The 24,761-nt window shown below is 51.5% G+C and overlaps 1 protein-coding gene across 1 annotated transcript; it reads left to right on the top strand.

Moving 5' to 3' along the window:
* The first annotated feature begins 297 nt into the window (after positions 1 to 297).
* On the top strand, positions 298 to 24,484 carry CAMK2N2 (calcium/calmodulin dependent protein kinase II inhibitor 2). Its single transcript, XM_078665380.1, has 2 exons — positions 298 to 625; positions 19,086 to 24,484. The coding sequence occupies exons 1-2, from the start codon at positions 460 to 462 to the stop codon at positions 19,154 to 19,156; spliced, it is 237 nt and encodes a 78-aa protein (XP_078521506.1). The 5' UTR covers positions 298 to 459; the 3' UTR covers positions 19,157 to 24,484.
* The last annotated feature ends 277 nt before the right edge of the window (positions 24,485 to 24,761 follow it).

The following is a 24,761-nucleotide window of genomic DNA, read 5'->3' as shown; positions in this document are numbered from 1 at the left end:
CGCATTGGGAGCCACCTTCGGCAAGGGAGGCTGAGCTGGGGGTGGTGGGGGGGGACAGAAAGGGAGCTAAGGAGTGTTTTGGCGCTGGGGGCCTCCCCTCCCCCACCCGTGCGTGTGCGCGTGTGCGCGCTCTCTGCAGCAGCGCTGGCTTCATTGCTATTCCGCACCTGCCTCCCGGAGCCAGGCTCGGGAGGGGGAGGACCCGGGCCGGCCCCCGGATGGATGACTTCATTCCTCCCGCCTGCTGGGGTTTCTTTTATGATGCTGGAGTCTCCCAGACTGCTCCAGAGGCTGCCAGGGACGGTACGCGGACCCTTTGCGCTCATCCATCCCCCAGCAGCGGCGGCGCGGAGCCCCGGAGGAGGACGCACGGGCGCGCACGGCTCCATCCCCGCAGCCAGGAGGACCGGACGCCTCTCCTCCCCGGACCCCGAGCCTTGACCCCGCCATCCAGGCGCCATGTCCGAGATCCTGCCCTACTCCGAGGAGAAGATGGCGCGCTACGGCTCCGACGGCGACGGGCAGCTGGCCTTCAGCTGCCGCCTGCAGGACACCAGCTCCTTCTTCGGGGGCAACCAGCAGAAGCGGCCCCCCAAGCTGGGCCAGATCGGGCGGGCCAAGAGAGGTGAGGGCGCCTCGAAGCGCGCGGGGGGGCGGGAGGCGCTAGGGCTGGTGCTCGCCTCGCAGCACCTGCGCTAAAGCTTTTATGCATTTTACAATATTGTGATTGTATTTTAATTCCAACAGAAAATCCCCAGAATTGGGGTGTGTGGGTTTTACACTTTAAACAAAAAGCGAAAGCATCCCTGTGTGCGGGGGTCGCCCCAGGGCATTGGTGCTTTGACGGACCCGGGGCGAGCCGCTTCTCGGAGGGGGTGGAGGAGAGGTGTCCGTGCAGCATCCTGGCCAGCTGGCGGTGCGCGTCCACGAGCAGCATCCCAGCAGCCGCCCGCGGGGAGGAGATGCAGGTGTCCCGCATCCTAGCTGCCATCCTGGGCTGAAAGATGCTGAAGTCCCTGCATCCTAGCAGCCGTCCTGGGTTAGAAGATGCTGAAGACCCTGCATCCCAGCATCCGCCCTGAGCTAGAAGATGCAGGTGTCCCTGCATCCTAGCAGCCGTCCCTGCATCCTAGCAGCCGTCCTGGGTTAGAAGATACTGGTGTCCCTGCATCCTAGCAGCCGTCCTGGGTTAGAAGATGCTGAAGACCCTGCATCCCAGCATCCGCCCTGAGCTAGAAGATGCAGGTGTCCCTGCATCCTAGCAGCCGTCCCTGCATCCTAGCATCCGCCCTGGGCTAGAAGATGCAGGTGTCCCTGCATCCCAGCAGCCGTCGTGGGCTAGAAGATACTGCTGTCCCTGCATCCTAGCAGCCCTCCTGGGTTAGAAGATGCTGACGTCCCTGCATCCTAGCAGCCATCCTAGGCTAGAGGATACTGGTGTCCCTGCATCCTAGCAGCCATCCTAGGCTAGAGGATACAGGTGTCCCTGTGTCCTAGCAGCCGTTCTGGGCTAGAGGATACTGGTGTCCCTGCATCCTAGCAGCCGTCCTGGGCTAGAGGATACTGGTGTCCCTGCATCCTAGCAGCCATCCTAGGCTAGAGGATACAGGTGTCCCTGCATCCTAGCCGCCGTCCTGGGCTAGAAGATGCTGGCGCACCGCATCCAAGCAGCCGTCCTGGGCTAGAGGATACTGGTGTCCCTGCATCCTAGCAGCCCTCCTGGGCTAAAGGATACTGGTGTCCCTGCATCCTAGCAGCCATCCTAGGCTAGAGGATACTGGTGTCCCTGCACCCTAGCAGCCGTCCTGGGCTAGAGGATACTGCTGTCCCTGCATCCTAGCAGCCGTCCTGGGCTAGAGGATACAGGTGTCCCTGCATCCCAGCAGCCATCTTGGGCTAGATGCTGGTGTCCCTGCATCCTAGCAGCCATCCTAGGCTAGAGGATACAGGTGTCCCTGCATCCTAGCAGCCGTCCTGGGCTAGAAGATGCTGAAGTCCCTGCATCCTAGCAGCCGTCGTGGGCTAGAAGATGCTGCTGTCCCTGCATCCTAGCAGCCGTCCTGAGCTAGAAGATGCTGAAGTCCCTGCATCCTAGAAGCCGTCCTGGGCTAGAGGATACTGGTGTCCCTGCATCCCAGCAGCCGTCTTGGGCTAGATGCTGGTGTCCCTGCATCCTAGCAGCCATCCTAGGCTAGAGGATACAGGTGTCCCTGCATCCTAGCAGCCGTCCTGGGCTAGAAGATGCTGCTGTCCCTGCATCCTAGCAGCCGTCCTGAGCTAGAAGATGCTGAAGTCCCTGCATCCTAGCAGCCGTCCTGGGCTAGAGGATACTGGTGTCCCTGCATCCTAGCAGCCGTCCTGGGCTAGAAGATGCTGGCGCACCGCATCCAAGCAGCCGTCCTGGGCTAGAGGATACTGGTGTCCCTGCATCCTAGCAGCCGTCCTGGGCTAGAGGATACTGGTGTCCCTGCATCCTAGCAGCCGCCCTGGGCTAGATGCTACTGGTGTCCCTGCATCCTAGCAGCCGTCCTGGGCTAGAGGATACTGATGTCCCTGCATCCTAGCAGCCGTCCTGGGCTATAGGATACTGATGTCCCTGCATCCTAGCAGCCGTCCTGGGCTAGAGGATACTGATGTCCCTGTATCCTAGCAGCCGTCCTGGGCTAGAGGATACTGATGTCCCTGCATCCTAGCAGCCGTCCTGGGCTAGAGGATACTGGTGTCCCTGCATCCTAGCAGCCGTCCTGGGCTAGAGGATACTGATGTCCCTGCATCCTAGCAGCCGTCCTGGGCTAGAGGATACTGGTGTCCCTGCATCCTAGCAGCCGTCCTGGGCTAGAGGATACTGATGTCCCTGCATCCTAGCAGCCGTCCTGGGCTAGAGGATACTGGTGTCCCTGCATCCTAGCAGCCGTCGTGGGCTAGAGGATACTGATGTCCCTGCATCCTAGCAGCCGTCGTGGGCTAAAGGATACTGATGTCCCTGCATCCTAGCAGCCATCCTAGGCTAGAGGATACTGGTGTCCCCGCACCCTAGCAGCCGTCCTGGGCTAGAGGATACTGGTGTCCCTGCACCCTAGCAGCAGTCCTGGGCTAGAGGATACTGATGTCCCCGCATCCTAGCAGCCGTCCTGGGCTAGAGGATACTGGTGTCCCTGCATCCTAGCAGCCATTGTGGGCTAGAGGATACTGGTGTCCCTGCATCCTAGCAGCCATTGTGGGCTAGAGGATACTGGTGTCCCTGCATCCTAGCAGCCGTTGTGGGCTAGAGGATACTGATGTCCCTGCATCCTAGCAGCCGTCCTGGGCTAGAGGATACTGGTGTCCCTGCATCCTAGCAGCCGTCGTGGGCTAGAGGATACTGGTGTCCCTGCATCCTAGCACCAGCGTCTCACCGTGCTCTTTATTTCAGGATTTCCCCTTACCTTCGCTCGATTCTGAGCGACGCGTAAAGAACGCTACGGACGAGACATTGTTCTCCCCTTGTCCTACTTTGGTAATTCTGCCCCACCGCGGACTGAGTTCCCGTGCTGCTACGGGCTACACTGTTCCCTTACACACACCCTACACCGCGGTCCTCCACCTGGACCAACAGCAATCTCTCGGGCATTCTGATTCTCCTGTCCTGATGATGATCCCGTAACCGCCGTTGAGGACCGAAACGTCGTCGACAAACACATCTTGACTCCAATCTCTTACTCATGATTAATGTGGAGCTTAAGATGTTTGTCTCATTGTGACTACTGTAAATTATATATCACAAAAAAGTCACCCTGCAGTTAAATGCCTGCAGGCAGGAAATCTGTTGATTTCCATAACCCCGTCGCTTCCTGCTCGCTGCATGATACTGTATGCTGTTTCGTGTTTATTGAATGTGTAAATGAATACAATCTCTTCCATTTGGATAGTAACATACACAAGTCTGATTGTAGTTTGTGGTTAGGATTGCATATTTTCCTTGATATGGACCGCTGTCTCTGATCACGTCCCTACATCCTAGCAGCTGTCCTGGACTGGAAGATGCTGGTGTCTCTGCATCCTAGTATCCCTCCTGGGTTAGAAGACGCTGACGTCCTTGCATCCTAGCAGCCGTCCAAGGCTGGAAGATGCTGACATCCCTGCATCCTAGCAGCCGTCCAAGGCTGGAAGATGCTGACATCCCTGCATCCTAGCAGCTGTCCTAGGATGGAAGATGCTGACGTCCCTGCTTCCTAGCAGGCGTCCTAGGCTGGAAGGTGCTGACGTCTCCGCTTCCTAGCAGCCGTCCTAGGCTGGAAGATGCTGAAGTCCCTGCATCCTAGCAGCCGTCCTAGGCTGGAAGATGCTGACATCCCTGCATCCTAGCAGCTGTCCTAGGCTGGAAGATGCTGACATCCCTGCTTCCTAGCAGCCTTCCTAGGCTGGAAGGTGCTGCTGTCCCCGCTTCCTAGCAGCCCTCCTGGGTCAGAAGATGCTGAAGTCCCTGCATCCTAGCAGCCCTCCTGGGTCAGAAGATGCTGTAGTTCCCGCATCCTAGCAGCCATCTTTAGCTAGATCTTGCTGTCCCTGCATCCTAGAAGCCCTCCTGGGTTAGAAGATGCTGCAGTTTCTGCATCCTAGCAGCCATCCTAGACTGGAAGATGCTGCTGTCCCTGCATCCTAGCAGCCGTCTTGGACTAGATGCTGCTGTCCCTGCATCCCAGCAGCCATCTTGGACTAAATGCTGCTGTCCCTGCATCCTAGCAGCCGTCTTGGACTAGATGCTGCTGTCCCTGCATCCTAGCAGCTGTCTTGGACTAGATGCTGCTGTCCCTGCACCCTAGCAGCCATCTTAGGCTAGAAGATGCTGCTGTCCCTGCATCCCAGCAGCCGTCTTGGACTAGATGCTGCTGTCCCTGCATCCTAGCAGCCGTCTTGGACTAGATGCTGCTGTCCCTGCATCCTAGCAGCCGTCTTAGGCTAGAAGATGCTGCTGTCCCTGCATCCCAGCAGCCGTCTTGGACTAGATGCTGCTGTCCCTGCATCCCAGCAGCCGTCTTGGACTAGATGCTGCTGTCCCTGCATCCCAGCAGCCGTCTTGGACTAGATGCTGCTGTCCCTGCATCCCAGCAGCCGTCTTGGACTAGATGCTGCTGTCCCTGCATCCTAGCAGCCGTCTTGGACTAGATGCTGCTGTTCCTGCATCCTAGCAGCTGTCTTGGACTAGATGCTGCTGTCTCTGCATCCTAGCAGCCGTCTTAGGCTAGAAGATGCTGAAGTCCTTGCTTCCTAGCAGCTGTCCTGGGTTAGAAGATGCTGAAGTCCTTGCTCCCTAGCAGCCGTCCGAGGCTAGAAGATGCTGAAGTCCCTGCATCCTAGCAGCCGTCCTGGGTTAGAAGATGCTGAAGTCCTTGCTTCCTAGCAGCCGTCCTAGGCTGGAAGATGCTGAAGCCCCTGCATCCTAGCAGCCGTCCTAGGCTGGAAGATGCTGAAGCCCCTGCATCCTAGCAGCCGTCCTGGGTTAGAAGATGCTGAAGTCCTTGCTTCCTAGCAGCCGTCCTAGGCTGGAAGATGCTGAAGCTCCTGCATCCTAGCAGCCGTCCTAGGCTGGAAGATGCTGAAGCCCCTGCATCCTAGCAGCCGTCCTAGGCTGGAAGATGCTGAAGCCCCTGCATCCTAGCAGCCGTCCTAGGCTGGAAGATGCTGAAGTCCCTGCATCCTAGCAGCTGTCCTAGGCTGGAAGGTGCTGATGTCCCTGCAGCCATCTGAGGCTGGAAGATGCTTGTGCCCCTGTATCCTAGCAGCCCTTCCGGGCTAGAAGATGCTGATGTGCCTGCATCCTAGCAGCAGCCCGAGGCTAGAAGATGCTGATGTCCCTGCATCTTAGCAGCCGTCCTAGACTGGAAGTTGCTGAAGTCCCTAATTCCTAGTAGCTGTCCTAGGCTGGAAGGTGCTGACGTCCCTGCACCTTAGCAACCGTCGTGGGTTAGAAGATGCTGCATCCCTGCATCCTAGCAGCCCTCCTGGATTAGAAAATGCTGAAGTTCTTGCATCCTAGCAGTCGTCCTAGGTCGGAAGATGGTGACGTCCCTGCTTCCTAGCAGCCGTCCTGGGTTAGAAGATGCTGCTGTCCCTGCATCCTAGCAGCCGTCCTGGGTTAGAGGATGCTGAAGTTCTTGCTTCCTAGCAGTCGTCCTAGGATGGAAGATGCTGACGTCCCTGCTTCCTAGCAGCCGTCCTAGGCTGGAAGGTGCTGACGTCTCCGCTTCCTAGCAGCCGTCCTAGGCTGGAAGATGCTGAAGTCCCTGCATCCTAGCAGCCGTCCTAGGCTGGAAGATGCTGACATCCCTGCTTCCTAGCAGCTGTCCTAGGCTGGAAGATGCTGACGTCCCTGCTTCCTAGCAGCCGTCCTAGGCTGGAAGGTGCTGACGTCTCCGCTTCCTAGCAGCCGTCCTAGGCTGGAAGATGCTGAAGTCCCTGCATCCTAGCAGCCGTCCTAGGCTGGAAGATGCTGACATCCCTGCATCCTAGTAGCTGTCCTAGACTGGAAGATGCTGACGTCCCTGCTTCCTAGCAGCCGTCCTAGGCTGGAAGGTGCTGACGTCTCCGCTTCCTAGCAGCTGTCCTAGGCTGGAAGATGCTGACGTCCCTGCTTCCTAGCAGCCGTCCTAGGCTGGAAGGTGCTGACGTCTCCGCTTCCTAGCAGCCGTCCTAGGCTGGAAGATGCTGAAGTCCCTGCATCCTAGCAGCCGTCCTAGGCTGGAAGATGCTGACATCCCTGCATCCTAGCAGCTGTCCTAGACTGGAAGATGCTGAAGTCCCTGCTTCCTAGCAGCTGTCCTAGGCTGGAAGATGCTGACGTCCCTGCTTCCTAGCAGTCGTCCTAGGATGGAAGATGCTGTTGTCCCTGCTTCCTAGCAGCCGCCCGAGGCTAGAAGTTGCTGGAAGCTTCTTTAGGGCCATAAATCCTGCCCCTCTGCGGAGTGTGTGCGGTGCAGCTGAGCCTGCTGAGGAGAGCAGAGAGCGAGCACCGACCTGTCTCACCCCAGGAATCCAGGGGCCCCTCTCGAGGTCACCCTCATCCCTCCTGCAGTGTCAGGCGCCTCGAGCCTGCGTTTCTCGTAGACCCATCTCATCTGGTATGTTCTATTGATTTATATAGCGCACTAATCACCCGATAGGGGATCCAGGCGCTTGTGATTTTATGTAGTGTGAGTAAGGCACATGCTAGTTGGTCACTGTATTGGTGCGGGCACTCGGCGGTGGCGGTGTAGCGCATTGAGTAACAAGAAAGAGAGGCGCTAAGAAACCCTAGTGGCATAGAGACTTCTGGAAGGACGGAGAGCGGGGTCGATGGATGAATGCCGCGGTGGTTGCCTGGGGGAAGGGGTTGATTAGTTGGCGCGATGGATGGACGAGTGACTCGACAGAGGGTTCCAGAGATCCAGGAAATTGATGAATTGACAGAAATTATGATGCATTTTCCTTGATAGGGACCGCTGTCTCTCATGACCTCCCTGCGTCATCAACGTGAAACGTATGGTGGGAGGACAGAAAAATGACCCTCAACAGGTGATAACGCGTATTTATTGACACGCTCGGATATTGTGATAGTTGGGTAAATACGACCATGGAAACCAGGGCTGATAGCTTCTTTCTTGCTCCCCCCCAAGGGCTGATAGCTTCTTTCTCCCCCCCCCCAAGGGCTGATAGCTTCTTTCTTGCCCCCCCCCAAGGGCTGATAGCTTCTTTCTCCCCCCCCCCCCCCCAAGGGCTGATAGCTTCTTTCTTTTCCCCCCAAGGGCTGATAGCTTCTTTCTTTTCCCCCCAAGGGCTGATAGCTTCTTTCTTTTCCCCCCAAGGGCTGATAGCTTCTTTCTTTTCCCCCCAAGGGCTAAAGGCTTCTATCTTTTCCCCCCAAGGGCTGATAGCTTCTTTCTTTTCCCCCCAAGGGCTGATAGCTTCTTGCTCCCCCCCCCCCCAAGGGCTGATAGCTTCTTTCTCCCCCCCCCCCCCCCCCAAGGGCTGATAGCTTCTTTCTTTTCCCCCCAAGGGCTAAAGGCTTCTATCTTTTACCCCCAAGGGCTGATAGCTTCTTTCTTCCCCCCCCCCCAAGGGCTGATAGCTTCTTGCTCCCCCCCAAGGGCTGATCGCTTCTTTCTTGCCCCCCCCCCCCCAAGGGCTGATAGCTTCTTTCTTTTCCTCCCCAAGGGCTGATAGCTTCTTTCTTTTTTCGCTGAGGGCTGATAGCTTCTTTATTTTTTCCCCCGAGGGCAGATAGCTTCTTTCTTTCCCCCCCCCCAAGGGCTGATAGCTTCTTTCTTTCTTTCCCAGTTGCTTATTCGAACTGGTTTAGTATGATACATTAAACCGGTTCCAGCTCCTCCAGTGGAAGTGTTTTATAGCGCTTCCTTGGATCCTGGCACTCTGCTCATAGTCCGTGTTTATATTACACACACACAGACACACACGCGCACAGGCACACCCATGCTTGCAGAGACACACCTTCACAAAGACACACCCATGCTTGCAGAGACACACCTTCACAAAGACACACCCATGCTTGCAGAGACACACCTTCACAAAGACACACCCATGCTTGCAGAGACACACCTTCACAAAGACACACCATGCTTGCACAGACACACCCTCACAAAGACACACCCATGCTTGCACAGACACACCCTCACAAAGACACACCCATGCTTGCACAGACACACCCTCACAAAGACACACCCATGCTTGCACAAACACACCCTCACAAAGACACAACCATGCTTGAAAAGACACACCCTCACAAAGGCACACCCATGCTTGCAGAGACACACCCTCACAAAGGCACACCCATGCTTGCAGAGACACACCCTCACAACGGCACATCCATGCTTGCACAGACACACCCTCACAAAGACACACCCATGCTTGCACAGACACACCCTCACAAAGACACACCCATGCTTGCACAGACACACCCTCACAAAGACACACCCATGTTTGCACAGACACACCCTCACAAAGAAACACCCATGCTTGCAAAGACACACCCTCACAAAGGCACACCCATGCTTGCAGAGACACACCCTCACAAAGGCACACCCATGCTTGCAGAGACACACCCTCACAAAGACACACCCATGCTTGCAGAGACACACCCTCACAAAGACGCACCCCCATGCTTTCAGAGATACTCCCTCACAAAGGCACACCCATGCTTGTAGAGACACACCCTCACAAAGGCACACCCATGCTCGTAGAGCCACACCCTCACAAAGGCACACCCATGCTTGTAGAGACACACCCTCACAAAGACACACCCATGCTTGCACAGACACTCCCTCACAAAGACGCACACCCATGCTTGCAGAGACACACCCTCACACAGGCACACCCATGCTTGCAGAGACACACCCTCACAAAGGCACACCCATGCTTGCAGAGACACACCCTCACAAAGGCACGCTCATGCTTGCAGAGACACACCCTCACAAAGGCACGCCCATGCTTGTAGAGACACACCCTCACAAAGACACGCCCATGCTTGCAGAGACACACCCTCACAAAGGCACGCCCATGCTTGCAGAGACACACCCTCACAAAGGCACGCCCATGCTTGTAGTGACACACCCTCACAACGGCCCACCCATGCTTGCAGAGACACACCCTCACAAAGGCGCATGCCCATGCTTGCAGAGACACCCCCTCACAAACGCGCACACCGATGCTTGCAGAGACACCCCCTCACAAAGGCACGCCCATGCTTGCAGAGACACACCCTCACAAAGGCGCACGCTGATGCTTGCAGAGACACACCCTCACAAACGCGCACACCCATGCTTGCAGAGACACACCCTCACAAAGGCACACCAATGCTTGCAGAGACACACCCTCACAAAGGCGCACACCCATGCTTGTAGAGACACACCCTCACAAAGGCGCACACCCATGCTTGTAGAGACACACCCTCACAAAGGCGCACGCCCATGCTTGTAGAGACACCCCCTCACATAGGCGCACACCCATGCTTGCAGAGACACCCCCTCACAAAGGCGCACACCGATGCTTGCAGAGACACACCCTCACCCTCACAAAGGCGCACACCGATGCTTGCAGAGACACACCCTCACAGAGGCGCACACCCATGCTTGCAGAGACACACCCTCATAAAGGCACACCCATGCTTGTAGAGACACACCCTCACAAAGGCGCACACCGATGCTTGCAGAGACACACCCTCACAAAGGCGCACACCGATGCTTGCAGAGACACACCCTCACCCTCACAAAGGCGCACACCGATGCTTGCTGAGACACACTCTCACAAAGGCGCACACCCATGCTTGTAGAGACACACCCTCACAAAGGCACACCCATGCTTGCAGAGACACACCCTCACCCTCACAAAGGCGCACACCGATGCTTGCTGAGACACACCCTCACAAAGGCGCACACCCATGCTTGCTGAGACACACCCTTACAAAGGCACGCCCATGCTTGTAGAGACACACCCTCACAAACGCGCACACCCATGCTTGCTGAGACACACCCTCACAAAGGCGCACACCCATGCTTGCTGAGACACACCCTCACAAAGGCGCACGCCCATGCTTGCTGAGACACACCCTTACAAAGGCACACTCCCGTGCTTGTAGAGAGACACCCTCACAAATACACACCCATGCTTGTAGAGACACACCCTCACAATGGCACACCCATGTTTGCAGAGACACACCCTCATAAAGGCGCACCCATGCAGAGACACACCTTCACAAAGGCACACCCATGCTTGTAGAGACACACCCTCACAAAGGCGCACACCGATGCCTGTAGAGACACACCCTCACAAAGGCACACCCATGCTTGCAGAGACACACCCTCACAAAGGCACGCCCATGCTTGCAGAGACACACACTCACAAAGACGCACACCGATGCTTGTAGAGACATACCCTCACAAAGGCACGCCCATGCTTGCAGAGACACACCCTCACAAAGGCACGCCCATGCTTGTAGAGACACACCCTCACAAACGCGCACACCCATGCTTGCAGAGACACACCCTCACAAAGGCGCACACTGATGCTTGCAGAGACACACCCTCACAAAGGCGCACACCCATGCTTGCAGAGACACACCCTCACAAAGGCGCACACCCATGCTTGCAGAGACACACCCTCACAAAGGCACGCCCATGCTTGCAGAGACACACCCTCACAAAGGCACGCCCATGCTTGTAGTGACACACCCTCACAACGGCACACCCATGCTTGCAGAGACACACCCTCACAAAGGCGCACGCCCATGCTTGCAGAGACACCCCCTCACAAAGGCACACCCATGCTTGCAGAGACATACCCTCACAAAGGCACGCCCATGCTTGTAGTGACACACCCTCACAACGGCACACCCATGCTTGCAGAGACGCACCCTCACAAAGGCACGCCCATGCTTGCAGAGACACACCCTCACAAAGGCACGCCCATGCTTGTAGAGACACACCCTCACAAAGACACGCCCATGCTTGCAGAGACACACCCTCACAAAGGCACGCCCATGCTTGCAGAGACACACCCTCACAAAGGCACGCCCATGCTTGTAGTGACACACCCTCACAACGGCACACCCATGCTTGCAGAGACACACCCTCACAAAGGCGCACGCCCATGCTTGCAGAGACACCCCCTCACAAACGCGCACACCGATGCTTGCAGAGACACCCCCTCACAAAGGCACACCCATGCTTGCAGAGACACCCCCTCACATAGGCGCACACCCATGCTTGCAGAGACACCCCCTCACAAAGGCGCACACCGATGCTTGCAGAGACACACCCTCACCCTCACAAAGGCGCACACCGATGCTTGCAGAGACACACCCTCACAGAGGCGCACACCCATGCTTGCAGAGACACACCCTCATAAAGGCACACCCATGCTTGTAGAGACACACCCTCACAAAGGCGCACACCGATGCTTGCAGAGACACACCCTCACCCTCACAAAGGCGCACACCGATGCTTGCTGAGACACACTCTCACAAAGGCGCACACCCATGCTTGTAGAGACACACTCTCACAAATGCACACCCATGCTTGCAGAGACACACCCTCACCCTTACAAAGGCGCACACCGATGCTTGCTGAGACACACCCTCACAAAGGCGCACACCCATGCTTGCTGAGACACACCCTTACAAAGGCACACTCCCGTGCTTGTAGAGAGACACCCTCACAAATGCACATCTGTGCTTGTAGAGAGACACCCTCACAAATACACACCCATGCTTGTAGAGACACACCCTCACAATGGCACACCCATGTTTGCAGAGACACACCCTCACAAAGATACGCCCAAGCTTGCAGAGACACACCTTCACAAAGGCACACCCTGCTTGTAGAAACACACCCTCACAAAGGCGCACACCGATGCTTGTAGAGACACACCCTCACAAAGGCACACCCATGCAGAGACACACCCTCACAAAGACGCACACCCATGCTTGCAGAGACACACCCTCACAAAGGCGCACACCGATGCTTGTAGAGACACACACTCACAAAGGCATGCCCATGCTTGCAGAGACACACCCTCACAAAGGCACGCCCATGCTTGTAGTGACACACCCTCACAACGGCACACCCATGCTTGCAGAGACACACCCTCACTAAGGCACGCCCATGCTTGTAGAGACACACCCTCACAAACGCGCACACCCATGCTTGCAGAGACACACCCTCACAAAGGCACGCCCATGCTTGTAGAGACACACCCTCACAAAGGCACGCCCATGCTTGCAGAGACACACCCTCACAAAGGCACGCCCATGCTTGTAGAGACACACCCTCACAAACGCGCACACCCATGCTTGCAGAGACACACCCTCACAAAGGCGCACACTGATGCTTGCAGAGACACACCCTCACAAACGCGCACACCCATGCTTGCAGAGACACACCCTCACAAAGGCGCACACCCATGCTTGTAGAGACACACCCTTACAAAGGCACACCCATGCTTGCAGAGACACACCCTCACAAAGGCACACCCATGCTTGCAGAGACACCCCCTCACAAAGGCACACCCATGCTTGTAGAGACACACCATCACAAAGACACGCCCATGCTTGCAGAGACACACCCTCACAAAGGCACGCCCATGCTTGTAGAGACACACCCTCACAAAGGCGCACACTGATGCTTGCAGAGACACACCCTCACAAAGGCGCACACCCATGCTTGCAGAGACACACCCTCACAAAGGCACACCCATGCTTGTAGAGACACACCATCACAAAGACACGCCCATGCTTGCAGAGACACACCCTCACAAAGGCACGCCCATGCTTGTAGAGACACACCCTCACAAAGGCGCACACCGATGCTTGCAGAGACACACCCTCACAAAGGCGCACACCCATGCTTGCAGAGACACACCCTCACAAAGGCACACCGATGCTTGCAGAGACACACCCTCACAAAGGCGCACACCGATGCTTGCAGAGACACACCCTCACAAAGGCGCACACCCATGCTTGCAGAGACACACCCTCACAAAGACACGCCCATGCTTGCAGAGACACACCCTCACAAAGACACACCCATGCTTGCACAGACACACCCTCACAAAGGCACACCCATGTTTGCACAGACACACCCTCACAAAGGCACACCCATGCTTGTAGAGACACACCATCACAAAGACACGCCCATGCTTGCAGAGACACACCCTCACAAAGGCACGCCCATGCTTGCAGAGACACACCCTCACAAAGGCACGCCCATGCTTGTAGAGACACACCCTCACAAAGGCGCAGACCCATGCTTGCAGAGACACACCCTCACAAAGGCGCACACCCATGCTTGCAGAGACACACCCTCACAAAGGCGCACACCGATGCTTGCAGAGACCCACCCTCACAAAGGCGCACACCGATGTTTGCAGAGACACACCCTCACAAAGGCGCACACCCATGCTTGCAGAGACCCACCCTCACAAAGGCAGACACCTGCTTGCAGAGACACACCCTCACAAAGGCGCAGACCCATGCTTGCAGAGACACACCCTCACAAAGGCGCACACCCATGCTTGCAGAGACACACCCTCACAAAGGCGCACACCGATGCTTGCAGAGACACACCCTCACAAAGGCGCACACCGATGTTTGCAGAGACACACCCTCACAAAGGCGCACACCCATGCTTGCAGAGACCCACCCTCACAAAGGCAGACACCTGCTTGCAGAGACACACCCTCACAAAGGCGCACACCGATGTTTGCAGAGACACACCCTCACAAAGACGCACACCCATGCTTGCAGAGACACACCCTCACAAAGGCACACCGATGCTTGCAGAGACACACCCTCACAAAGGCGCACACCCATGCTTGCAGAGACACACCCTCACAAAGACGCACACCCATGCTTGCAGAGACACACCCTCACATTGTAATATCCACACGGTCATGCTGTGGTAGACACACAGCAGTGCCTGCACTTGTGCCCAGACACACTCTCACGTCAACATACATACAGCCACAAATAAAGATTTGCATATATATATATATATATTATATATATATATATATATATATATATATATATATATTCTCCTTGGATTCTCCACACTACTCCTCACACGGCGAAGTCACGGCACAGCAGACAGGTAAAGTTTAAACAAATTTTTCTTTTTTATTCACACACCATGTGCAAATATGCGTGCATAGATATGGACGGCCTACGCATTTCGGCTACTACTAGCCTTCCACTGGACCATATATATATATATATATATATATATATATATATATATATATATATATATATATATATATATATATATATATCCACACACACCACACACAGCGAGTCCCTTGTACAATTACACAGCTATGCAAAACATGCGGATACTTACAGACGCACCCAAACACACACCTCAGTAAACACTGCAGACGAAAACACACACATACACATGAGCCAAGAAGGAAAATGACACAGGGGCAGGTGCAGGAAATAACGTGCACCATAAATTATCACTAATTGTCAGTCGTGCACAGAAACGGTGGTGGGAGGGGCCGGGGGTCCTGTGTGTGTGTGTGGGGGGGGGGGGGCAGCGGTTCTTTTCTACGGATGGATTAAAGCTGGTGATTAAGTCACCAAGTCGATTAATCAAGGGAGAGCGTGGTAAAGGGTATCGTAGTATAATACCGCATAAGGCGCTTAGAAGCCGTGCAGAGGATCAGTGGTGAGCTACAGTCCGTCAAAGACGCACACCAGCCGAGACCTGTCAGTGACCCGGCTACAGACCGGCTGGGGGAGGGGGACCCTACTGCTGCGGGTGTGGGTGTGGGGGTTGTGGAAGGTGTCCTTAAACTGTGGAACTACTCTGATAAGAAGCACTCGTGATATCCACTTATTGCGATATGGGTCATGTGTGATATCTCCTTATTGAGATATGTCTATCATGATAATATTGCGATATCAGTTGTGTGTGATATCGCCATGTTGAGGTATCTGCCTAGCGGGATAATATTGCAATATCAGTCGCGTGTGATATCGCCATGTTGAGGTATCTGCCTAGCATGATAATATTGCGATATCAGTTGTGTGTGATATCTCCATGTTGACGTATCTGCCTAGCGGGATAATATTGCGATATCAGTCGTGTGTGATATTGCCATGTTGAGGTATCTGCCTAGCATGAAAATATTGCGATATCAGTCGTGTGTGATATCTCCATGTAGACGTATCTGCCTCGTTGGATAATATTGCGATATCCGTCGTGTGTGATATCTCCATGTTGAGGTATCTGCCTATCGTGATAATATTGCAATATCAAACGTGTGTGATATCTCCATGTGGAGGTATCTACCTATCGTGATAATATTGCGATATCAGTCGTGTGTGATATCTCCATGTTGAGGTATCTGCCTATCGTGATAATATTGCAATATCAAACGTATGTGATATCTCCATGTGGAGGTATCTACCTATCGTGATAATATTGCGATATCAGTCGTGTGTGATATCTCCATGTTGAGGTATCTGCCTATCGTGATAATATTGCAATATCAAACGTGTGTGATATCTCCATGTGGAGGTATCTACCTATCGTGATAATATTGCGATATCAGTCGTGTGTGATATTTCCATGTTGAGGTATCTGCCTATCGTGATAATATTGCAATATCAAACGTGTGTGATATCTCCATGTGGAGGTATCTACCTATCGTGATAATATTGCGATATCAGTTGTGTGTGACATCTCCATGTTGAGGTATCTGCCTATCGTGATAACAATCTGTTGTTGAAGCATTGTCCCTTTGCTTTGACATCACAATATTAAGATTGTAAACTATTGTGATATTTGTTTGTTACAATATTATTGTGCCCTGTCATTTAAATTCCAACTTTATTCAATCTAAATAAATTAGACCATTAAAGTACAATAAAAGGTACATAAAAAATCTGTCAAAATTATTATTAGCAGCTTCGGAAATAATTTGTTTGTACATACTCTACTTGTTACATACTCTAATGAGAACTGAGGGAAAGTAGGAAGGGAGGAAAAACTGAAACCTCATTTAAGGATTCACTATGCAATCCTACCAAACTACTTGTTAAATGAATTTATTCTTCTATACTTTCTTGTAACAACCGTTAAACCATTGCTGAATATATACATTTTATATTAAAAAATGTTTTAAAAAACAAGTTAATGGTGCATCGTGAGGTACTTAATTAATCTGGATAAAGTATTACACAGAAACAATCAGAAAGGCTGAACAATTGTATTTCTTGCGTAAAAAAACAGCCCACAAAAAGCATGACATTCCCCAGCCAATCTCTGGCTGTGATTGTAGGGAGAGATAAGCAGGTGGCTTTGTGTAGATTGTTGTGTTTTTAAAAAGGGTAGGATATGACGGTTTCTCCACTTCGATAAAAAATAGTACATCATGCATTGTGCTCTGTGCCATTGTGTTATCACAAGGAGAATTTCCTAAATGTCTTGTCCAATTCTGTCTTTTGTGATAGTGACACATTTCCTAAATTTGTTGTCCAATTCTGTCTTTTGTGATAAGGACACAGTTAGATACCACCCTGTTCCATTTCACACTATGCAGCTATTGTAAGATCTGCCCATTGAGCTGTTCATGTTTTGCATAATGTCCTGCAAAATGTATCTATCGCGATATATGCCTATCGTGATAGCATCCTGTTGAAGTATGGACACAATATATCGCACACAATGTACAGTCCAGGCTCCAATGGGACAGGCCTGAAGCAGAAATAGAGAACATTTAGTAAAACAGATCACAACAGGGACCACAACGAGCACAATGTGTGCACCAGAGGGAGCACAAGAGGCGTCATGAGACCTCAGCACGCTGCCCGTCACGACTGATGGCTTCTGCATTATATTTACAACAGACGAGAGCAACCCATATGGCCTTGCGAACTGGGTGTTGCTAATCAGCAAAATAACAATGTTCACAAGGAACTCCTTTACGAAGGTGATATAATCTCTGCAAGAAAGTGTAACTTGCTTGAATAAATCTGAAAGGACAACTGTATGATAAGACCTTAATTCATTTCAGTCAAGCAAATTTTGTGTAGATTAGATTTCAGAAAGCAGTAGACAACAAGGGAAAGGTACCACAGTTTATACGCTTTATTCCATTATTTAGAAAAAGACACAGTACATCCGACGCGTTTCGTCCTAGTGCAGGACTTCTTCAGGGCGCTATATGGAAGATTCAAAGTGCCTCGATAGGTAGAGGAGGTTATGTCTCAAAGTCATACTCACTTCAGCCGAAATGTGTATAGTTTATTTTGCAATTGCAGTAAACATAAGTATCAAAGACAATTTTCAAAGACGTATACTAAATTATTAACACTATAAGCAGTTTATACCTGACTCAGTGAACCCCGGTGAAGTGACCATAACCTAACAGTGCTATACAAAATACGTGAAAGAAGGGGGAATTTGGTTGTTGGTAGTAAGAGAAGGGGAGCTCGACTTTGAGACCTTGTCGTGTGGGCTTTGTGAAATCTAATCTATACAAGATTTGTTTGACTTGATTGAATGAAGGTTTTATCATATAACTGTCTTTTCTGATTTATTCAATCAAGTTACACTTTCTCGCAGAGATTATATCACCTTCATAAGTGAGTTCCTTGTGAACATTGTTATTTTGCTGATTTGCTTCTGCATTATGCCTTAAACAATGGTTGGCACATCAGGCTGCTCTTGAATTCTTCTTAAAATGATACTACGTGTCAATAATTCTCTCCTATGCACAACACGCAGCACTCTAGTACAACTGTTGTATATGTACACACACATCTTTGTGTTCATCGGTTGTACATTTATGCCTGTGGGTGCTTCTCGCAGGCGATGGGCTACTCAGTATGTGGGTGGATCGAGGGATGATCGGACAGACAGACAGATGTGTGGCCAAATGGATGGGTGGGTGAGTGAGTGAATGGGTAGATGAATGGAAAGAATGACAGATGGATGGACAAACGGATGGATGAATGGATGGATGAATTAATAACAGATGGGTAAATGGATGGATGAACTGATGAAGGTTTAGACGCATGACTGGTGGGATGGGATGAGTGATGACTGGGGAATGGACAGATGCATGGACGGAAGGAATGTTGAATGGACTGACGGACAAGTAGATGGACAGACAGATAATTGGATGGGGGCAGAAGGACAGACAAGCAGCCAGATAGATGGATGGACAGACAAGGAGAGGGATGCATGGATGGATGGATGGATGGATGGATGGATGGATGGACGGACGAACGGCTGGCTGGCTGGATGGACAGACAACTGGATAGTTGAAAGGATACACAAATGCATGGATGGATGGATGGATGGATGGATGGATGGATGGATGGACAGACAGACAACCGGATGGTTGAAAGGATCCACAGTTGCATGGATGGACGGACATAAATGTATAGATGGATAGACAGTTATACGTATGGATGGATTGACGGACAGATGTGCACGGGAGGGGGGGTGCGGGGCTCCGCCTGGGTGGTCTATTTGACGCTGTTGCATCTTTGCACATTCTGACCCTCGCTCTCTCTTCTCTCCTCCCCAACCCCCTCCCCCCCACAGTGGTCATCGAGGATGACAGGATAGACGAGGTGCTGAAAGGAATGGCGGACAAGTCCTCGTCTGGGGTGTAAGGCGGCGAGCCGAAGGCTGCACTCGCGAGATCTGCAGACTGTTTTCTCTGATTTTTCAAGCACTTTTGGCTGTGCATGTTTGTGGATTGTGGACACCGCGATGAGAGGCGGGGACGACGTTGAGGCTGCTGGCGACTCTCCGGGAGTAGAAGGCAAGCCAATGGACGGTTTTCGTTGATGGTGCCCGGTGCCCGGGCCAGCAGGGCCGCGGGCCCCCCGGGCGCCTCCGCGCTGCCAATGCACGTCCTTGCCGAGCTGTCCATTTCAGCACCCACCTCCGGCCTTGTGGGGGCTGTGTGCACCCCCCCTCTGCGCGGGGAAACATTCATTTCTGCAGCAGCCCCTGGGGCGCTTCACTTTAGGAGGAGCCCAGGGAACGCGCGCTACGTCACAACCTGCTTCATTTGAGCTGTTCATTTCAGCACCAGCCCCAGCTGCTGGACCCACCCCCACCTTCACCAAGAAGCATCTATTTTACCACCTGTCCAAGGGGTCTCTCACCTTCAGTACCACCCAAGGGGTCTCTCACCTTTAGCACCACTCAAGGTGACTCTCACCTTTAGCACCACCCAAGGTGACTCTCACCTTTAGCACCACCCAAGGGATCCCTCACCTTTAGTACCACCCAAGGTGACTCTCACCTTTAGCACCACCCAAGGTGACTCTCACCTTTAGCACCACCCAAGGGATCCCTCACCTTTAGTACCACCCAAGGGGTCTCTCACCTTTAGCACCACCCAAGGGGTCTCTTGCCTTTAGCACCACCCAAGCGGTCTCTCACCTTTAGCACCACCCAAGGGGTCTCTTACCTTTAGTACCAGGCCCAGTGGAGTCGACAACTTTAGTAACAGGCCCAGTAGCGTCAACAACTTTAGTACCATGCCCAGTGGAACCGACACCTTTAGTACCATGCCCAGTGGAGCCGACGCCTTTAGTACCATGCCCAGTGGAGCCGACGCCTATAGTACCATGCCCAGTGGAGCTGAGACCTTTAGTACCATGCCCAGTGGAGCCGAGACCTTTAGTACCATGCCCAGTGGAGCCGACACCTTTAGTACCAGGCCCAGTTGAGCCGACACCTTTAGTACCATGCTCAGTGGAGCTGACACCTTTGTTGCCGACACCTTTAGTACCATGCCCAGTGGAGCCGACACCTTTAGTACCACCCAAGGGGTCTCTCACCTTTAGTACCATGCCCAGTGGAGCCGACACCTTTAGTACCATGCCCAGTGGAGCCGACACCTTTAGTACCATGCCCAGTGGAGCCGAGACCTTTAGTACCTGGCCCAGTGGAGCTGACACCTTTAGTACCAGGCCCCAGGGGACTCTCAACTTTAGTGCCAGGCCCCAGGGGACTTTCACCTTTAGTGCCAGGCCCAAGGGGACCAGGTGCAAGGCAGCTGTCATCTTTACTATCAGGCTCAAGAGGGCGGTCACCTTTAGAACCAGGCCCAGGGCTGCATCACCTGTAGTACCAGGTTCTGGGTGGCTGCCATACTCCAGACCAACTGCATGGGCGTTGTCCTCTTTAGCACATGCTCCTTAGCAGCGGCCACTTTAGCACGAGTCAAAACTAGCTGCACAGAAGCTATCCCCTTCAGCACTAGAACAATTTGGTACTATCCTGAGCAGCACCAGCAGCAAGGGACCTATTCACGTTAGTACCTGCTTCTGGAGTGCTATCTATTTCAGCACCAACCCTGAGCTGCCCACATCACCAACATCTTCACTCAAAGTATCTGGTTAAGAAGCAGCTGCGTGTGGACTGGCCACTTTAGCACTGGCAGAGTGGGTGCTGTCCTTCTGCAGCTGTATGAGCTTCCTGGAGACCTATCAGCTTTAGTACCTGATTCTTAGCAGCTTTCCTTCTCAGCACGATCCCTGTGAAAGCTTTCTAGCCATAAAGTAGCCTTGCACTTAACCACGAGAACCATTGGAGCAATTATGTGCAGAAGCCGCCGTTTGGGAGCTGTTCACTTCAGCATAAGGGTCTCAGTAGCTGTCCGTGTCAACACTCAGCCGCATTGCAGCTGCATACTTAAGCACCAGCACACAAGGAGGTATCCTCTGCAGGATCAGCCGCTGGAGAGCAGTTCATTTTAATACTTGCTCCTTAAGAGATAGTAGTTGCCGTCTTCAGCACTGGGACCAGGGGAGCTCTATAGGTGCAGGACAAGCAGCAAGGTAGCTGTTCGTTTCAGCACTAAACCCATTGGATCGTTTCTCTGCTTGGAAAAAACAGCTCTGTCCTATTAGCATAGGTCCTATTGTTCCTACCTCGGGTGGTAGCTTTGATGCACTGACTATACAAATGTTGTCGACATTTTGTCTACCCATTCCCTAGAGGCAGTCATTTCTGCATATCCTCAGCTCCAGATGATGTGCTTACTGCTGCATCACCTGTGTCTGTAGAAGATAGACCTTTCGGCCAATCTCCACTTTACGGGCACTTTACTCTTTAGAGCCACTACACATGGGCTGTCAATTTGGGTAAACTCAGTTGGTTGCAAAATGATATTAGGACACCCCTCAGTCTACAGTACCTTGTCAATCACAAAAAACTGAGTTCTGTAGGTTTTCAGCATGGTCTTTATGGCGAGGACACAATGTAACGTCATAGAAGCTTTATGGGGAAGAGCTTTCAAATTCATTTAACACAACACCACCTATGTGAACTATACCTTTTATCATCATGTCACCTGCCCATCCCAGCACGTTGTCCAGCTCCATAGCAGCCGGTATTCAGTAGACACCTTCTCTACAAGGCCTCCACATAGGAGCCCACGTTTTTCTTTTAAAGGACTTCCATTTCAGCACTTCATTAGTTGTACAGGAGCTGTCCTTTTCAACGCAATACCTCGTTTTTAGGAGCCGTCTATCTCAGCACCATGTCTTTCTCAATAGGTACTCCCGGTTCAGCACCATGGCCAGCTCTATAGGTGCAGTCCATTGTTGAACATACACAGCTCTGCAGGAGCTGTCCATCGCAGAACACACCGCTCTTAAGAACTGTCCATTTCAACCCCTACTCGGCTCCTTACGAACTGTCCATTTCCAAACATGCCCAGCACTTAACAAACTGTCCATTTCAGACCATACCCAGCTCTATAGGAGCGGTCTATTGCAGAACATCCACACCTCTCTAGGAACTGTCCATTTAAACGTATACTCAGCTCTTTGTGAACTCTCCATTTCAGAACATACCCAGCACTTTACAAACCATTCATTTCAGAACATAGCCAGCACTTTACAAACTGTCCATTTCAGTACATAGCCAGCACTTTACAAACTGTCCATTTCAGAACATACCCAGCACTTTACAAACTGTCCATTTCAGTACATACCCAGCACTTTACAAACTGTCCATTTCAGTACATAGCCAGTGTTTTACAAACTGTCCATTTCAGAACATATACAGCGCTTTACGAACTGTCCGTTTCAGAACAAACTGTCCATTTCAGAACATAACCAGCTCTTTACAAACTGCCCATTTCACCACACGCCTAGGTCTTTGCAAACTGCCCATTTCAGAGCATACTCAGCACTTTGCAAACGTTCCATTCCCACGCAAACTCAGCCGTTTGCGCATTGTCCACTTCAGGACATTCCCAGCTCTTTACAGTCTGTCCATTTCAGAACCTACCCAGCTGTTTGGCAACTGCTGTTTCAGAACACACCACACCCTGCTCTGCTATTGCTCCTTCCTCGCACCAACCATAATAATAACATTAATTACCACCCCTGTTGTGCCATCACCCTCCCATTTCTGAGGCCTCTTGTTTTTCTTCATGTTGAACCCAATATGTAGGGTTTTTTTGGTGGTAGAATGTAGGCACCCACCCCCCGCACCTTGCACCTCGACGGGGGGAGGGCTCCAGAGGCCACACAATCCCCACCTCAGGTGGCCGAAACCCATATGTAAAGGTGCTGTTCATGTGTGAGCTGAAGACTTTTCACTCCAAATTAATAGAACCATTAGCGCCCCCAATAGGGGGCAGTATTGTTTAGCATTGCACTTTATCGTCTCATCTATATTAATCTAGTCCAGTACTAGTATATAGTCGTGGAATGTACTTATAGCTCTATCTATATATGTATGTATATAGATACACAATTGTCCGTGATCGAAGGTTTATCTACGCTCCATCCGCTTGACATTGGACAAGACCTACCAACCCTAAACTTCACCGTCATTTTCAACCCTCACACTGCCGTCACTTTGCAACAAACCAGCAGATCGGAAGCAAAAACAAAAAAAAGGAGGGAAAACATTTAAAGACGAAAGCCAGCAGCGACGATGGGAAGGCGAAGGCGGACTTTCAAGACAGTGGTTCCTTTTGCTGTCACCCAAAAAAACCTACAAAAACCGCAAAAAAATTTAAAAAATAATAATAAAAGACATTATTTGCTCCATCTTTTTTGCATGAGCTTCCGGTCTTGGTGCCAAATGGTCATCCTCACCTTGGCACGCTCCTTTTTAACAGAACTCCTCATATTTGTATTTTTATACCCAAATCTTTGTTATAAATGATATATGCTCGTCTGATGTCTCATATTTGCATCTAAGGGGGTCGACCCTAGATTTATTTTTCATGACAGTCAACGGAGCGAGATTTTCTGAACATAAGGCTGTTAAAACCTGTGGCTGATCTCTGTTCTACATATATATATATATATAAATATACATATATCAGTATTTTTGGGGCGGGAGGGAAGAAAGGCGCGGGAAGAACTTGTTGGACATTCTTCGGGTTTTATTTATTTTTTTGGTGCACAACAATGTCGATGCAAGTATCGATTGGGCACGCGATGCAGTCTGCAGCAGTGGAAGCTCAACACCAACAAGCAACACCTGCATTGAAAACGACACAGAGCAAAAAAAAAGGAGCTTTTTATTTAAAAAAAAAAAAAAGGACTGTATATTTGGCAGAAGATGTCGCGTGCCCTGGTGGTATTTCCGAAATCTGAAACTGTGATTTCCGCTTTGTTGATGGAATTTGAGACTGTAACCCGGAAACGTCCAAGAATTCTATTGCACTGTTTACGAATGTCGCCAAATAACGTGTTGGTTATTTGAGTCCCCTTTCTTGGGATGTTAATAGCTGTGTTTTTAATTTTGTATTTTTTTTTATTTTTAAAAAACGCTTACTATGGTCTGATGTGCATGGAAAACCTGAATATTTTCAATAATACAATGTCATTTTATGAATACAACGAAGCAAAAAATGTATCATGACATTCTAAGAATGACCCATTGTACATTTGACACACCATTTTCACTGTATTTGGTGAATCAATAAAAATAATAAAATATAGCGGTAAAATCCAGACCTGGCGCCTCTGGTCAAATGTGTCTGAAATGCTGGAAGGATGCGGAAAACACAATAACTTGTAAAAGAGAAAAAGTTTGAAAAATATACTGCAAAAAGAAGGAATGGAGTGATGGAAGGGAGTGATGAAAGGAAAAAGAAAAAGTGAGAAAGAAGGAAAGGTGTTAGGAAGTGATCAAAAGAAGAAAGTGGGGCTGGCAGAAGGAAGGAATTAAAGTGAGAGAGAGCTAAGGAAGGAGAGACAGGTGAAAAGGAAGGGATGAAGAAAGGGGAGG

The sequence above is a fragment of the Lissotriton helveticus genome, chromosome 11, assembly GCF_964261635.1.
Source record: "Lissotriton helveticus chromosome 11, aLisHel1.1, whole genome shotgun sequence".
NCBI classification, from domain to species: Eukaryota; Metazoa; Chordata; class Amphibia; order Caudata; family Salamandridae; genus Lissotriton; species Lissotriton helveticus.
The sequence above is the reverse complement of the archived record's forward strand: the minus strand, read 5'-3'. Positions and strand labels throughout refer to the sequence as shown.